We start from the raw sequence: 18,885 nt of genomic DNA on the forward strand, positions 1-18,885 counted from the left end.
ATTAATTTCTAGTGTATCTCCTGCAATGTATCACAGCATTAAGCAAAATCTGACTGTTTCAGAAATTATTCAATGCATGTTCAATTTGTTTCACAGTGACAGTGTAGCTACTACCACAAGGATGTCTAAAGATTTCTTTTCATCTAGGATAAAACCAGGGGTTTCCATAAGTGAGCACTTAATATCTTTAAACAAAATAAGAGCTGAACTGCATTTAAGGGGGGAGGTGATTTCAGACCAAACAATGAAAAGTGTTATCATCAACTCACTTGACCCATCATGGGATAATTATATGTCACACTTAGACACAATCAATCTAGGATACTTATCCATAGAAAGTCTATCCAATAAGTTAATAGCAGAAGACAATTCAAGAAGGAATCGTTCTAACAATCACATAGAACACAAACCATATAGAAAAGTAGCTTTTCAAGAAAAATATAATGAGACATTTAGATGTCACAACTGTGGATCCAGGGAACACAATAGAAGAGATTGCCCCAAAATTTCAAAAGAAAGACATAGGTCAGAATATAGAAACAAATACAATTATAGACAGTCTTCCATGGATAGACATAGATATAGAAGCCCACCAAATTACAAAGAGAATAGAAGGGGCAGAGATAATTCAAAGGATAGAAAATCTGGTTCACTGAATGGATTAAATAAACAAGACAACATTAACATACAGCAGAATGAGAACAATAATTGGCTTATTGATTCTGGAGCAACTAATCACACCACTAATAACAAAAATATATTATCTTCATTTGTAGAAGATAAATTTGTAATAAAGGTAGCTAACCAAGAAAAAGTTCAAGTATTAGGTAGAGGGAATGTAACCTTACCTGGCCTAGGAAAAATAGAGGGGGTATTACTAATACCTGAAATACCTCATAACATACTAAGTGCCATAAAACTAAGCAGGGATTCTGATATTAACATTGTTTTTTCTAAAGGAAAAGCGACTTTGGAGAAAAATAAAATAGATATAGGCACTGTGATGATTAAAGGAGGCCTACCTTATCTAATAACAAAGGAAAAATGGTTGCACAACATTGATTCAAATATGGAAGATTGTATTGAAGTAGATGATGAAAACATTAGCAACAGTGACAATGATGAATGTAAAATATCTCATGATCACAAAGATGCACATAATGAAAAAAAACCAAAAATAGGTAAGCCAATTCATGATGAGTGTGCTCACATCTTACATAGGAAGTTAGGACATGCCAGTTTTCCTGTAGTACAAAAAATGACTGAACACGCAGAAGGTGTTAAAATAAAAAATTGTGAAAACTATTTGGAATGCTCAGTATGTAAATCTACAAAACTAAAAACTAGCCCCAGGCCAAGAAAATCTACTAGGTCAACCAACAAAATTTTTGATTTAGTACACATGGACTTAGTTGGTCCACTAACTCCATCAATCACTTATAGAAAACGTTACTTCTTGACCATAGTGGACGATTATAGTCGCTATGGATTTGTTTATACATTAAAACACAAAGATGAAACCTTTCAGAAATTTAAAGAATTTTATAAACGCATAGAAACACAACACAATATCAAAATAAAACAAATCATGACAGATAGGGGATGTGAATTCATGTCTAAAGAATTCTCCCAATGGTTGAAGGACACTAGATGTGTTACATTACACATCTAGTCCATTTTCTGCGTTTCAGAACGGGATTGTAGAGAGGAAGAACTCAACATTACAAACCATGATTAGATGCACATTGGAAGATGCTGGCTTAAGCAAACAATTCTGGTCAGAAGCCCTACATTATTCCAATTACACACAGAATAGAACCTGGTCCAGCATTGTAAATAAGACACCATATGAAGTGATGTATAATAGGAAACCAAAACTGGCACACATGCACATATTTGGAGTCACTGCAGACGTACACATACCTAAGCAATTAAGAAGAAAGGGAGAAAACGTGTCCAGAAGACTCAGATTTATGGGATATGAGACAGGCACTAAAGGGTACAGATTCATTGATAATAATAACAAATTTATAGTTTCCAGAACAGCTGTGTTCCATGAGCAGGCCAACTGGTCTAAAATACATCTTAATGAAATATTTCCAAGTAACAACAAAGATACAAAATCTCAAGAGAAAGGGACTATAGAAAAGCAAAATATCAACAAACATAGAAACAAAACCAAAACATGGACAAATAGCCAACACAAAATAAAGACAGATACACTAACAAAAAAGGAAGCAAGATATTTGCATGATAATAATAGTAAACCTGAAAAAACAATTAGAAACACCAGAAATCAGATGCCAAATAAATACAAGGATTACATAATGCATATGGATGGTGAATCAACGACACCTAATACATATGAGGAAGTGTTAAAACTTCCTCGTAAAGAAAAAGAAAAATGGGAATTAGCAATGAAAAAAGAGATGGAAAGTTTACAAGGATTAAACGTATTTACACCTGCAATTGCACCAAAAGATAAAACAATTATTGGTACTAGGTGGATATATAAAATTAAAAACTTAGAGGGAGGCAATACCCTATACAAAGCTAGACTAGTTGCACAAGGTTATGCACAGAAATATCCGGAGGACTATACTGACACATATTCCCCCACAGTAAGAACTGAGAGTGTCAAAACAGCTCTAGTAGTAGCATCAGCACTCAATCTCGATGTATTCCAATATGACATACAGACTGCGTATCTACACGCAAAACTAGATAAGGAAATATATGTAAGAGCACCTCACAGTCAATACACAAACAAGAATGAGACTTGGTTGTTAAACAAGAGTTTATACGGGTTAAAACAATCTGGTAAACGATGGTATGATTGTTTAGTAAAAGTACTTAAAACTATGGACTTCAATGCTACCACCGCTGATAACTGTTTCTTTGTCAAAAAGGGTGATGATTACATAGAGTTTGTATTGATCTATGTGGATGACATTTTATACATAGGAAAACATAAAGAGAGAAGAGAAACATTTGTAACTAAGTTAAATGAACATTTCTCATTGAAATCTTTAGGCAAAGTAAATAAGTATCTTGGTGTTCAAATTAATAAGACTAAAAGAGGATTCAAACTTACTCAGAGAGATAAGATCATAGAGCTCTTAAACAAATGCAATCTAAGTGATGCCAAACCTTGTGATACTCCTATGCAGACTGACTTTCTAAGAAATGCTGATGAATCATCCCCTGAATTCAAAGATAACACGTTTTATAGATCAGTCATAGGTTCACTTCTTTATATCTCTAATTGGACAAGACCTAATATCGCCTTACCCCTCAATTTATTATCCAGACATGTCAGCAAGCCAACAATGTACCACTGGGAAGCTATTAAAAGAATATTAAGATATCTGAAAAATACATTAGACTTTTGTTTAATGTTAGAACCTAACAATAATAAAGAACCAAAGCTCACATGTTATGCAGATGCGGATTGGGCTGGAGACACCTCATGTAGAAAAAGTACATCTGGTTATATATTCCTCTTAAATGACTGTCCAGTTTACTGGTACACTGGTAAACAAGAATTAGTGGCCACTTCAACGACAGAAGCAGAATATGTTTGTTTATCTAAAGCTGCAAATAACCTTGTATGGTTTAATGATTTAATTTCAGATGTTTGGAAAAAACCTGCTTTACCTTTTGTTATGCATGAAGACAATAAAGCAGCTATTGAAATATCTAGATCTGACGCCATTGGACAAAGGTCCAGACACATAGATATAAAATTTAAACATGTGAGACAATTATCTCAGGATGGATTTATTAAAGCAGTGCATTGTGAAACTTCAGAACAATTAGCTGACATATTGACAAAGCCTTTACCTTCTAAGCAGCATAAATACTTGACTTCTAAGTTATATGTTTTGTACTGTCCTGAATCTGAATGTAATTGGTGTAGCATAACAAATCGGCATTTAGAGGGGGATTTGTCAGATGTAAATGCCTTATTCTCTAATGTGTAAATAGTATATGAACGGGGTATCAGGGGTTAATTTATTCTTCACTTCTTAATGTATTCATAATTCACCACTCCCATATCTAGCTCCACCCATTGTATATATAAGGAGCTGTATGCACCCATTTCCTTGCTTCTATCTGTGAATATTCAGTGAATATAGAATGCCTAATGTAAATAAAAGGAGAAATATTTAAACCTTTAACTCTTACTAAATTTATTGAGTCTGATCCTGAAAATATTGCAACAGACAAGGTTTTTTTTAATGAGGGACAAATGCCTTCCGATTACCTCCAAATGTTTTGCAACTATCACAAAAATAATTAGATCAAGTCTTCTCAATCTTGGCAACTTTAAATTCTGTGGACTTCAACTCCCAGAATTTCTCAACCAGCATGCTGGCCGAACAATTCTGGGAGATGAAATCCATGCAGCTTAAAGTCACTAAAGTTGAGAAACACTGAATTAGATTGAGAAGCTAAGAGGGTTGTGAAGGGACCTGAAAGCAAAACTCAAGAGGGAGAAGAAACGAAAGTCAGAAAAAACAGTCTCTCACAGGAGAGGATCCAGCTGGCAATTTAAAAAAAAAAAAAAAACTTTACTGTCCCTCCTAACTGATACAAAAATCCTCTCTTTTAAGCAGCTACTATTCTTCCCCATTTTGTTAAACTTAGGAAATGCACCAGTTCAAAAAAGCCTAGCTTACAACATCTACTGTACTGGTTTTTAACTGGTTTTTCTAAAACATAGTTGGAATAAAAAAACCAATGAAAACATTGAAAGCAGGACGTTGATATTTCTCAATTAAAGGTGGGATGAGTTACAATTTCACCTGGACTTCTGCACAGGCACAGAGGTGCCCAGTTCAATGGCTCAAGATCCCTCCACGCCCACCCTGGCCTTCCCATGCCTTGATCTCTGAAAGGCCCTTTCTCTCCATACCCAGCAGGACGGCCAAGATGGTGAGTAGCACGAAAGCATTTCTCTGGAAGAAGCCCTTGACGCTCTCTCGAGTGATGCTGTACATTTGCTTCCTGGCATGTGCTGCCCGCTTCTCCAGGGCATGGCGGAAGCGATGCACCCGGCTTCCCGATTCAAGCTGCTTTGATGTCTCCTCGTTCAGGAAGAGGCTGTTGATGTGGGTCTGATGCTCGCCCATAATGGGACTCAACATCCAGAGGGTCAGGAGCCCCAAGAAGCTGTACAGGGAAAAGCAGAGAGAGAGGATTTAAGAGGCTGGGAAATATGGCCACCTTAGTCCTTGTTTACTGATTTAACTTATCCACACTCTTGGAAGTCCCTGTAACTGTCAACGATTTTAAAAAATCCACCTGTACACCTACGCGCCTGCACATGCACACAGAGAGAGAGGTGAATAAAATAAGGAATCATAAAGTAGGAAGGGGATGGTCAGGCCATCAAGTAGTAGTCCTACCCCCATGATGGCGAACCTATGGCACGCATGCCACAGGTGGCACGCAGCACCCTCTCTGTGGGCACGCGAGCCGTCACCCCAGTTCAGCTCTGGCACACATGCATGCGCGCCTCCCACTGGCCAGTTGGTTGTCGGGTCTCTGCCACGCATGCGCAGGGGGTGGGGCACATGCATGGGGGGCGTGCACGCATTGCATTTTGGGGGTTTGGGCACACGTTTTGGGCACTCGATCCAGAAAAGGTTAGCCATCACTGCCCTACCCAATGCAGAATCCCAAATTAAAGCATCCCCAGTAAAAGCCTTGGTAATGCAGCAGACTAAAGTGCTGTTAAATAGCACCAGCTGCCTGCAATTGCTGCAAGTTCAAATCTCACCAGGCTCAAGGTTGACTCAGCCTTCCATCCTTTCGAGGTAGGTAAAATGAGGACCCGGTTTGTGGGGGCAATAAGCTGACTTTGTATAAAAAAGAACACCGCTTTGGGGGGGGGGACGAAAGCCCTACAGACATGGCTCTGTGTGCCACCTGTGGCACATGTGCCACAGGTTCGCCATCACGGGTATAGGGTTTTCCATTTGAGCAGGGCAAAAACAGCCTTCCCCACCCCAGCCCCAGGCCCTCCGGAGGTAGGAAACAGCCTTTTTCCTACATCTGGTAGGCCCAGAAGGTCCAAAAATTAGCTGGCTGGCACGTGCATGGGCGCCCTAGCTGAGCTGGCGTGCCAGGCGACATGGCTCTGTGTGCCACCTGTGGCACATGTGTCATAGGTTCTCCATCACGGGTATAGGGTTTTCCGCTTGAGCAGGAGGTTGGACTCGAAGACTTCCAGGGACCCTTCCAACTCTGATATTCTGTTAGTTCACACAGCCCACTGTAATTGGCTCCAACTGTCATTGGTTCTCTTTTCCTAGCTCGTGAATCTGAGAATATTGATATTGATATTTCAGATATCATATCATGTCAGAGAGCAGGTTTGGTCTAATGGTTAAAGCACCAGACTAGAAAGCAAGAGACCATGAATTCTAATCCTGCCTTAACCATGAAAACCATGCCTTAACACCCTAGCCAGCTGGGTGATATTGAGCCAGTCACTCTCTCTCAGCCCAACTCACCTCACAGGATTGTGGTTGTGGGTAAAATAGGAAGAAGAAGTGTGTTGGATATGTTTGCCACCTTGAGTTATTTCTAAAAATAGTGAAGGTGGGATATAAACAAATAATATTTTGGCTAGGAAATACTACAGTATTATTACCTCAGCAGTCAACACATATTTCCCACTGACCTCCAGGGTTCTGCAGCCAAGGAGATGTATGTTTGACTAAAGGATACAGACGAGATTCCTCACCATGCGTACAGATCCAGAATGGCCCAAATGGCTCTCCTTGAGTACAGGAAATCTGAACATGATCCTGATCAAAGGCATTGCTGACCAGAAAAGGGTTAGCCTATATGACCGTGATGGCAAACCTATGGCATGAGTGCCACAGGTGGCAAGCGGAGCCATATCTGTGGGCACATGAGCGTTGCCCTAGCTCAGCTCCAGCACACATGCATGTGCCAGCTGGTTTTCGGGCCTTCTGGGCCCACTGGAAGTCAGGAAACCTCTGGAGCCTGGGGAGGGTAAAAACAGGCCTACCAGGCCCACCAATAACCTTTTTGCCATCGTGTGCCAAAAGTGGGGGGGGAGACCGTGGGGGGGGGGCTCACGCACGCATGCGCAGGGGGGGCGGGGCACCGGGAGGAATTGAATTATGGATGTGGCAGGGTGGATTTGATTTAAATCGAGTTGATTTAAATCACAATTTAAATCATGATTTAAATCACTAGTAAAAAGGCTTGATTTAAATCAACTCGATTTAAATCATAATTTTTAAAGAGCAACTGTCATCTCTACTACGCCTTTGACCCACTGTTGACTCACCGATAGTCCCAGTGTTGCAGAATATACAGCCTCATGCTACATAACTAAGCTCCATTTCATGCTGAATAAACTAAATTATTTATGTATCTTAAATAGAAAACTATTTTATGATAGATTTTTACCCCAAAAGTTTTTTATTAAAATAAATCCGATTTAAATAAAAAAAATCCGATTTTCTGGATTTTTTTAAAAAAATCATTGATTTTTATCCACCCTGGGGTGTGGACACGTGCATGCGTGACCCCCCCCCACACACACTCCCTCTGCTTTTGGCACACGACAGCAAAAAGGTTAGCCATCCCTGCTATATGACTTCCCACTCCTTACACATCTTATTTCATCCCACAGAAGGATTGTAGGAATCCCTCTTGAGTAAGTCAACTTGACTGCTTCATTTCAATGATCTCTCTTGATCCACCTAAGCTCAATGCTATTTACTCTGACTTCCGTAAGTGCCCCCAAAATCCTTCCCGGTACTGTTTCGCTGAAGCTGCTAGGATTCATCTGAGACCTTCTGCAAAACAGCAGAGCAACAGGCCTTTTCCAATTTAGCAGGAATATGGAATATTCCCAAACCACAATTGCCTATCTTCTCCCCCCCTCCCCCCTGGTGGTACCAAATACCTCTTGGCCACAAACTGAGCATCAAAAGGCAGGTTAGGACTGGAATGTCAACCATCTGACTTTTTTCCACTCCTGGTGGCCTGCCAAGTCCTTGAGCATCTGGCTAATTATCCAAGAACTCCCCACCTCCCCACTCACCTGAAACACCAAAGAATGACAATCAGGACATTTGGGAGATGCCAGCGGGGGTCACACCATATTTTGGAGGTTACACCACCAGAGAAAAGAGAACTTCAGGATCTAGAAACAATCCTTTCCTGCAGAAATCTTAGGTGACTCCTAGATTCCTCCATCTTCCAGCTATTGCCAACCCGTGCTACTGTCTGAGTTGATGCCTCATCTCAAAGCATCAACAATGACTTGACTACCTACCTACCAACCTAGCTAGCTAGCTATAAACCCATCCACCAACAAAAAGGTCTCTGACTGATCAATTACCTGCTTTCTTTTCAATCTATTGCATATTGATTAGGTTCCCAGATCACACTAAGCTAAAGTTTATTCAATCCTGATTTAATGAATGAATCCAATTATTTGGATTCATACAACAGGCTAAACTTTCAAGCAGGGTTTATAAATACAACATATCCTTTATTATGAAGGACAATCCTTTACTTCAGAAAGCTGTCCTTCAGATTTATTTATCTTTTCAAAAAACTCACATTTATCATTTATTTTTTGAAAAGTTTTTCTTGGTTTTGCTACTGAATTTTCTTTTATGAAGCAAAATCATTAAACAATTGCAATTTATGTTCATGTCTTTTGGATCTGCTTTTTTCAAATTTGTCCTTCATTTTTCCCCCAAGGAAATACGATCACCATCTTTAGAAACCACCACAAAGAAATCACACAATATACTCAGCAACTGATCCATATAAGGAAAAAGCAGAATTTCTATTGTAAAAGCATATCACTGGCTCGATTGATGACCTGAGGATATAGGGCAGACCGCAGTCATCCTTTCTGCACCATTGAGGCTGCAGCTTCCAAATGTTTCTTAGTCATCTTAGCCTGGGCCTTTTGTGAGTGGCAGTGCCAGCATACTTGGATGGTGCCTGGCTGGGGAAGGGCACTCTATTGCAGATGGGCCCAAGAAACATATAAGGGGGGAAAAAGCACATAATTCTATATCAGTGATGGCTAACCTTTTTGCCATCATGTGCCAAAAGCAAGGGGAGCGCAGGGGGGTTGCACGCGTGCGTGCCCACACCCATAATTCAACGTGCCTCGCCCCCCCCCCATGCAATGTGTGCGACCTCCCCCGCACTCCCCCTGCTATTGGCACACAATGGCATGGTGGGATCGGAAAGCCCGTTTTTTCACTCTCCCCAGACTCCAGAGCCTTTCTAGGAGCCTGGGGAGGGTGAAAACGGCCTTCCCCAGCCCCCCCCTGAGACCCTCCTGAGACCGGAAATGGCCCACTTCCCAACTTCCAGTGGAACCGGAAGGCCCGTTTTTCAATCTCCCCAAGCTCCAGAGGCTTTCTAGGAGCCTGGGGAGGGCAAAAATGGCCTTCCCCACCCCCCCAGAGGCCAGAAACAGCCCGTTTCCCAATGTCCGGTGGGCCCAGAAGGCCGGAAAATCAGGTGGCCGGCACATGCATGCACCCTGGAGCTGAGCTAGGGCAACAGCTCGCGTGCCCGAAGATATGGCTTCGCGTGCCACCTGTGGCACGCATGCCATAGGTTCGCCATCACGGTTCTATATGGTCTTGCCTCTACAATCCTTCCCATTCACCTGCTGACATTTCTTTGTCAAATTATAGATTACTACAGACGGGTTCCCTTCTACTCATTAACAACTTCGCAGAACAGCTATCTTCATTCAAATACCAGATTTGTAAATAAATGCCGGTAGTTTAAGCCTCCCCTCTCTTTTGTTACTTTTTAAATATTTTCTCTGATTCCTAGTTCAGAAAGTTGGCCTCCCAAGCAAAGTTAATCGCTCATTTCTTACTTACCAACCCCCTTTTGTAAAGGAGTCAAAGGCCCAATTTACAGAAGGGGGAAAAGGGGAACAGGGAAAGGGAGCAGAGAAGCTGAGGGCATTCAAGGACCCATCAAAAGGCAGCTTCAGCCAGCAAGGAGAGATGTCAAGAGCCCGGATATTTAAAAAAAAGCAGTCTGGAAACTTTTATGTTTGCCAACGGGTAAACAGCTCCACTCCTCAGGTTTATCCTGTCCCACCTCTAAAAAATACACCTCCGGAAATGGGTGAACTCATTCTTCACCAGAGGAATCAGCCAAACTCCCCACCCCACTCCGCCCCAAATTTCCCAACTGCAGACTCCCTTCCCACCTGGAGCAGCAGGAGAAGCTGCTGGGCTCCCCCTGTGAGGCAGTCTTCCTGTGGCTGGCAGTCAGTCGTCCACCGTGCTCTTTCTTCCCTGTCTGGAAATCTTCTGGCAAAAGAGAAGAAAAAAAGTGAAGTCAGAGTAGTTCGTTGGAAGGTAGAAAGGAGGAGGAGGTGGAGAAGGAGGAGGAGACTTTAGTGGTTTGGGATTTGGAGCATCTAGTCTCTTTCCGAAGGCTGCTCACCAACCACACAAAGTAAATGCAGCCAGGAGAGGGAAGATGCATTACAGCACAATGTCCATTCATTCAGATGGAGAAAGATGTCAATAAATTGGAAAAGGCTTTGGGATCAAACCAAAGACGTAGTCGATACAGCATCCTGGGGCCAAACTGTGGTCTCCAGGATCATTCTAGATACTTTGATCCTACTCTCTACAGGTAGTCCTTGACTTACAACCGTTCAAAGTTACAACAGCACTGAAAAAGTGACTTATCAACATTTTTCACGACCACCGCAGCATCCCCAGAGTCACATAATTAAAATTCAGACACACACACACACACACACCACAATTGGCATCTATTTATGACGGTTGCAATGTCCGAGGGCCGTGTGATCACTTTTTGTGGCTTTCTGACAAGCAAAGTCAATGGGGAAGCCAGATTCCCTTAACACCTATGATACTAACTGCAGTGATTCACTTAACAACCATGACAAGAAAAGTCATAAAATGGGGAAGATTCGCTTAATAACTGTCTTGCTTAGCAACTGAAATTTTGGGCTCAATGTGGTCGAAAATGGAAGATTACCTGTATTTCCAAGGCAGCAGCCTCTAAAAACAAGCAAGGTACATACAAAAGCAACCAACCCCACCACTTAGTTTTTAGAGGTACACTATATCTGTTCAAGGAGGCTCCATTTAAAAGAACATAAAGGAAAATGCCTCCCATCTTGACTTTTTCATTCCAATAGCCAGGGAAACTTTCACAGGTATTCCTGGTTGGCTGTCCACATGTTGAGTGAAAGCAGATAGAATGATCATATAGCAACAGCACTTATAGTACTTCATACTACTTTCCAGCCCTCTCTAAGCGGTTGACAGTGTCAGCATATTGCCCCCAACAATCTGGGTCCTCATTTTACCAACCTGAGAAGAATGGAAGGCTGAGTGAACCTTGAGCCAGTCAGGATTGAACTCCTAGCAGTGGGCAGAGTTAGCCTGATGCTCACCCATATAGAGGTAGTCCTCAACTTATGGCAGGATCTTAGGAACCTTTCAAACTTACAATAGAATCAAGAAAGGTACTTACAACCAAGATGACCCAAAGGTGCATTTTTTCAAGAGGCAAATGGGACTTTCTTGCCTTTTTTTTTTTTTTTTGATGTTTCAGTTCTCATCCAAGAAGCTTCTTCAGCATCGACTGGATAGTGGGGAATGGAAAGATTTATATTCCTTGCAGACAGCTGGTCATTTGCATTCTTTTAGAGAGTCATTGAAGCCACTTGGAGTCTTATCTCTGAGCTCAGGGTCACCTGAGTAATGCAAATGGGTGTGGAGCCTTCTTGGAAATGCTGAAAGGACTCTGTTGTAGACTGGAAATAGATTATGTCCTATCTCTCCCCCACTTTTGAGAGAGGGCTATTCAATTTTGACGTAGACGCCCTCTTTGACCGCTTTTTCAAGAAGCTTCTTGGATGAGAAGCGAAACATCTTCAAAGAAAAAACAACAAAGTCCAGTTGCCTCCTGAAAAAAGCACCTTTGGGACAACTATGACCTGGATGGCTGAGAATCTCCATAGACATTTACAACACAGATTCAAAGTTCTAATGCAGAGGTCTTCAAACTTGGCAACTTTAAGACTTGTGGACGTCAACTCCCAGAATTCTCCAGCCAGCTGGAGAATTCTGGGAGTTGACGTCCACAAGTCTTAAAGTTGCCAAGTTTGGGGACCCCTGTTCTAATGGCTGTATTCTCCCCTCCTCCACATATATTTGCATTTGGGGTGCTTGATAACCAACCCCATTTATGACCATTTGCTGTATCCCACAGTCATGTCACCACGATTTATGATAGTTTCGTGCCCATTGCAGACAATGCATTCAATTCATTTGTTCACATGTTCACTTAGCCATATAGTCGGCAACGACTAACGGAGTAAAATCCGCAGGGACTACTTTACCTTTTACTTTACCTGTTAACAACAGTCCCCCAAAAGGTCATACAATCGGCCCTGGTCACGTGATGACCCGCTTAACAACTGGCATGACTTATGACCATAATTCTGGGCTCAATTACAGTTGCAAGTTGAAGATTAGTTGTATATGGAAGTGCTATTTAATTCTCAGGGCATCTGGAGCATTCCATTCTCCCGTTTTCTTCATGCCGAAGAGTTTTAACAATTTTCTCCTGTTCACCCCAAGGCAGATTCAAGATTCCTACTCCCACCCACCAATTTATGTCCCCATGGAAATGGAAAATCTTCCAATGTGATTCAGCATCAGGTTGCTAGAGCTGAAGGAGACCAGATGCTACCACCCACCAGTCCCACCACGTATCTACTAAGCCGCCACAACCATTCCAATGTGTTGCAGACAGCATGGCACTCAAATAACAGGAAGGAACAGAATCTATGAAAACTAGAGAGTTCACATCTCTAAAGACCTAAAGACTGGATAACTGGATAAAGCAAATCACAAGAACTCTTGACTAAAACCTCCATTAAACCAGTAACCTCTTTGACTTAGGCCAACCACAGGTTCCAGGAGTGGAAGATTTTCTGTCATTTAGGAAGGAATGCAGAACTTCCATTGTCAGATGCAGCCTACATTGAGGGGGCAGTCCCTAGGATAGTGATGGCTAACCTTTTTGCCATCGCGTGCCAAAAGCTGGGAGAGTGCAGGGTAGTCGCGCACGCGTGTGTGCCCATACCCATAATTCTGTGCACCCTACCCCTCCCCACGCATGTGCGCGCGACCCCCCCATGCTCCCCCCGTTTTTGGCATGTGATGGCACGGTGGGCACGGTAGGGTCATTTTTTGCCCTCCCCAGGCTCCAGAGGCTTTCTAGGAACCTGGGGAGGGCGAAAACAGCCTTCCCCACCCCACCGGAGGCCCTCCAGAGGCCGGAAACAGCCCGTTTGCTGACTTCTGATGGGCCCAGAACGCCCAAAAATCAGCTGGCCAGCGGGCGCATGCATGCTGGAGCTGAGCTAGGGCAATGCTCGCGTGCCCACCAATATGGCTCAGTGTGCCGTGCCATAGGTTCACCATCACGGCCCTTGGATTTTATATCTGGAGTAAACCGCCTGTGGAAGTTCCAATATAGGATTTCTTAGCAGCTACTAATGGATTTAGAATTCTCCTAATCGTGATTTGGTGAACTATCCTGACCAGGATTCTAGAGATAATATAAGCACAAGTGATATACGCAACACACTGTGTTATACCAGAATCTAAAAGTCTGCCTCATCTAATAACTTGCAAATTTCTGTTAACAAAGCTTTACCATAAAATATCATTAGTTAGAAACCGGTCATGTTTCCTACCTGGTCTACCTGATAAGAATGACAGTAGCCAACTACATTTTAGCTTGGTATAGTGTGGCCACTTTACAGATCTATTCTAGAAATCTGAACCTGGCCCTCCATGTGGTTTGTTTCAATCCTCCATTTTGTCCTACTTCATTTAAGGAATCAGAAGATTCCCCAATTTCCTTTTCTTTTTTTAATGCCTAATATGGAATTAACCTTCACTGGCTGGCAAAGAAGTCTAAAAGGGTTATACCAGATATTGTACCTGTCCTTGTGCCAGAAAAAGGCTTCAAGGAGCAAAGCTGGTGGAAAGGAAGGAGAAGAGAACTACCAAGCTGGAAAAAAAAAGGTACCCCACTGAGATAAACATTATTATTCCTTCTCACAGCCGATTGCTTAGCAACACTGCACTGTGCTACAGCTGTATCTCCAAGCTTCATCCACCCACAGCTGTCTGGCTGAGAATTAATCCATGCATTTCGTGAGCCCTTCCCCAACAGAAACCTCATGGAGGTCCACAGGATACATCCCTGATACTCTGTCTACCCTACAAGGCTTTGCCATTCATACTCGCACATTCTTAGTTCAGCCTGTCAACTCAATTTTCCTGGAGACACGTGCAGCCTGAAGAACAAATCTTCCAGTGCCGCATCTCCAGCAGCTTCTGCTAACAAAGCAGCCAAGATCTCAAGAACGTAACACATGTTCGCGTGTGCGCGTGAGAAAAGCGGGGAGATGTTTTCAGCCTGCTCAAGCAGCATGCAAGGCAATCAACCAAACAATAAATGGAAAAAGAAAAAAGTATTCTGTTCTACATGGATTCTCACTCCATGTATCCCCTTTGCTCCACATGTTAGTCCTCAAAATCTGAAGCTGGCTGGGATCACACAATATATTAAGCCTGGAATAAACCCAATTGTTCCTGTTCACATCACATCATACTGTGACACAAACACAGCATGATGTGGTTTAATAGGATTTCTATACTGCTCCACAGTGCTTTACAGCCCTCTCTGTACTGTTTACAATGTCAGCATATTGTCCCCAACAAACTGGCTCCTCATTTTATCAAGCTTGGAAGGATGGAAGCCTGAGACAACCTTGAGATGGTCAGGATCAAACTCCCAGCAGTGGGGAGAGTTAGCCTGCAATATTGCATTCTATCCACTTATGTAACGTAAGGGTATAGTTTTCAAAAGACAATGACTGGGTTCCTACAACACTGAAGTATGAACTACCCAACCAACCATCTATAAATCTAATGTTTTGGTGAAACTGTCTTCATCGGATGCCCCAGGAAATGATATATTTTATTCATAAAATGTGTAATTAGAAAAGACTTTGGGAGGCTTAGAGAGATAATAGAAGCATGATGAATTTTAAACACTTAAAAAGAATAAAACATGAAAGGTCTAGATTGGATAAGAATGTTTTGAATTGCTTCCTGAACTATAATAAAGTGGGAACTTGCGTCAATTCCACTGTCAGTATGTTCCCTAATATGGGACTTGAGCCAAATCAAACAGAATTAGCTGTTAATTTTATTCATTGCAATATCCACGAAGGTGCCCTACTAATGTCTTTAGAGTGAGGGCCAGACTGAAGGGTGAACCTGTGACTAGCTTAGGCCTAACCCACATATAACTTTCTATACTGTTGTCAGCACCTTCACCCAGACAATTCTTTGGATTGCAAAAACTTGGGAAATGCATAACTGCTTTAATAAGTATAATTTTATTTCTATACCGCCCTTCTCCCAAAGGACTCAGGGCGGGGTACAGCCTATTTAAAAACACAAGACAAACATCAATTAAAAATTTAAAATTATTAAATAAATTCGGCTCAATTTAAAACCCCAGGAATTTAAAATACCCCAATTTAAAATTATTAGGTTGATAGCCCGGCCTGGCGGAACAACAGGGTCTTCAGTGCACAGCGAAATACCCGGAGGTCGGAGATCTTACGTATTTCTGGGGGCAGTTCATTCCACAGGGCTGGGGCTCCCACAGAGAAGGCCCTCCCCCTGGGTGTCGCCAGCCGACATAACTTGGCTGATGGCACCCTGAGGAGACCCTCTCTGTGGGAACGGACTGGCCGGTGGGAGGCTATTGGTGGCAGAAGTCGGTCTCGAAGGTACCCGGGTCCTATGCCATGGAGCGCTTTAAAGGTGGTGACCAACACCTTGAATCGCACCCGGAAGACCACTGGGAGCCAGTGCAGCTCGCGCAGGAGGGGTGTCACGTGGGCACAACGAGTTGCGCCCATAATGAGATGGATACAGGGCTGCATTCATGCATCTTCTTGTCTCAAAGGTGCTCTTTTAGAACTGAAATCGAATCAGAATAGAGCTGGAAGGGACCTTGGAGGTCTTCTAGTCCAGCCCCCTACTCAAGCAGGAGATCCTATACCATCCATTTCAGACAAGTGACTGCCCAGTCTCTTCTTAAAAACCTCCAGTGATGAAGCACCCACAACGACTGAAGGCAAGCTGTTCCACTGGTTGTCTTCACTGTTAGAAAGTTTCTCCTCAACTCCAGGTTATTTCTCTCCTTGTTTAGTTTCCATCCATTGTTTCTTGTCCTGCCCTCTGGTGCTTTGGAAAATAAACTGACCCCTTCCTCTTTGTGGCAGCCTCTCAAATACTGGAATACTGCTATCATGTCCCCACCTAGTCCTTCTTTTCTCTAGACCGGCCAAACCCAAATCCTGCAACTGTTCTTCATAACTTTTAGTCTCCAGGTCTTTAATCATCTCAGTTGCTCTTCTTTGCACCTTTTCCAAAGTCTCAACATCTTTTTTGAATCACTCTCCTGCTCACCTATATATTTCTCCCCCACTCCTTTTGTTTTTTGGATTGCCAGAAAATAAAAAAGATGCTTTCCTAGTATTGTACAGTAAGAAAGGTCTTTCAGAAGGAAACAGCCTATACTTCCAAGGCTGAAAGTTGAACTACAGCAATGGCTTTAGGGAAGGAACCGGCAGTTAGTAAAACATGATTTAATCCTAGAAAAAGAACATTAAAAAGAAACTTAATCTGACTCCACCTTAACTCTCTTGTGTAGCAGGAGGGAGGGGAAATGCAGTTACTTTTCCAAGGTCATCTTGTGTAGTTTTCTATCCTCCCAAACCTTTTTATTGCGACCTATGGAGTTTCCTCCAACTGTACTGAATTTCTGAGGCATATCGTTTTGAGGCAAAAAAAACCCCAAAAACTATTTTACTCTCTCAGTAAGGTTCAAATCCCCTCAAATCCCAACCTTGCTCTATGTGTATATCCAAGGATTTTGCTATGATCCCATTCACTTCACCCTTTGACCCAAAAAATAGTTTGTTAGTGCTGCCCCAAACTGCAAGAAATACTCAGTACTTTGTACTAATTGTGTTACTGTAACTAGAAAACGTTCCTTAAATCTCCAAAGAGCCACAACTTTTTCCACATAGGATACAAGCAACTTTATTTCGTGTGATCGGTGGTTTAAGCTATATAGTAGAATCTTAGCTCCTTTGTCATTTTTTTCCTGAAAACAAAATCCCAGATTGTTTAAAAAATACTGAGATAATAAACCAGTTTGGCACTCCAGAACATGTCCCATCCTGAATACTATCCAGTGCTGTTTATTTTCAAGTTAAATGCAGTGCCTAGTTCTGATTTTTCCACATCTCTGCAATAACCCTGAGAAGCAGAATTGGAATATTCCCATTAGAGGCCCTGAGTGCAGGTTGCTACAGAGAGGGAGAGGAGGAGAGGAAGAGAGGAGGAGGGGAGGGGAGAAGGAAAGGGGAAGGGGAAAGGATGGGAAGGGAAGGGAAGGGAAGGGAAGGGAAGGGAAGGGAAGGGAAGGGAAGGGAAAGAAGGAAAGGAAAGGAAAGGAAAGGAAAGGAAAGGAAAGGAAAGGAAAGGAAAGGAAAGGAAAGGAAAGGAAAGGAAAGGAAAGGAAAGGAAAGAAGGAAAGGAAAGGAAAGGAAAGAAAAGGAAGGAAAGGAATTCTCCAGCAGCAAAGAATGATGTACAAAGGGCACCTCTGAACATGTGAATACTATACAGAGAGAGGGGGGGGGAGAGGGAGGGAGAGAGACCCCTGGGATCTAAAATTACATTATAAGACACGCAGAGCTGTCAGAGCTTGCCAGTTCTTTTTGCAAAAATTAATCACTAGCAAATCCCTTGCCAAAGGCAGCCTTTAACAGACTTGAAATGTAACACCCACACTTAGTTGGCTCAAGGCCCACCTCAGACAGATATTTCCACTCTAAAAATAAATAAATAAACACAGAAGCAGGATTTTACTCCTACTTTGCCACACCAGGCCAACTCACTCTGTCTGTCTGGATACAACTTCCTGCATCAATTTCTGTCCCTCCCGGTCAGACCAAAACAGCCCGAACAAGAACTCTACTCAGAGAGTGGAAGACTATCTTTGGTTACTGGAATGATTCAGAGCCTTGTATCAGTTTGCAGAACACAGCCAAATCTATTATTACAGCAAATATAACTCAATGGCTGTGACCAGGGGTATTTTTTTTTTGCCTCTGTGCAACTGTAGTTTCAAGTTTCAGTCCATGGGGCAGGAAAGCTTTCTTCACTGAAGATTTTGGTTGGGGGGAGGACACGACTTGATGGTCAGGGCAAGCAACACTAAGAGACAGATAGTTTTAGGGTTTCCCAAACTTGGCAACTTTAAAATGGACTTCCAACTCTCAGAATTCCCCAGCTAGCATGGCTGTCTGGAGAATTCTGGGAGTTGAAGTTCACAGGCCTTAAAGGGGCCACGGTTGAGAAACCCCATTTTAGGGGCGCCTTTTAAAGCCCATCCTTGCCCAACGTTTGCAGTTCCAATCTCCATTTTAGGTAGAACAGGGGTGGATAATGTGTCACCCCTTGTAGTTTTCCTCAATACTGGTGGAATTTTCCACAATACGGTCATTGGTGAGAAAGCTCCGTAGAACGCCACTGTGGATTCTAGGTGGTTTTGATAAGTTTAATGTATGTGTTCGGAGATCCAGTTTGGTGTAATGATTAAGGCATCAGAGTAGAAACTGATAGGGAGGGAGACGGAAGAAAATGAGAAGAAAGACTGCTGTACAATAAAAAAGATGCAATGGAA

General features: G+C 42.5%; 1 protein-coding gene across 3 annotated transcripts in view; it reads right to left on the bottom strand.

Annotated features, from left to right (window-relative positions):
• Positions 1-18,135, bottom strand: part of LOC139316650 (excitatory amino acid transporter 1-like) — a 32,794-nt gene extending 14,659 nt beyond the window's left edge. For all 3 annotated transcript variants that reach the window (XM_070943499.1, XM_070943484.1, XM_070943492.1), the window contains exons 1-3: positions 18,098-18,135; positions 10,253-10,355; positions 4,919-5,175 (exon numbers count right to left, since the gene is read on the bottom strand). In XM_070943499.1, coding sequence (XP_070799600.1) covers positions 4,919-5,150 — 232 coding nt within the window. In that variant the 5' untranslated portion in view covers positions 5,151-5,175; positions 10,253-10,355; positions 18,098-18,135. The remainder of the gene's footprint in view (positions 1-4,918; positions 5,176-10,252; positions 10,356-18,097) is intronic.
• Positions 18,136-18,885: the final 750 nt, after the last annotated feature.

Source organism: Pituophis catenifer, unplaced genomic scaffold, assembly GCF_029215685.1.
Source record: "Pituophis catenifer annectens isolate HBS135680 unplaced genomic scaffold, rPitCat1.0.hap2 SCAF_1, whole genome shotgun sequence".
In the NCBI taxonomy this organism is placed as follows: Eukaryota; Metazoa; Chordata; class Lepidosauria; order Squamata; family Colubridae; genus Pituophis; species Pituophis catenifer.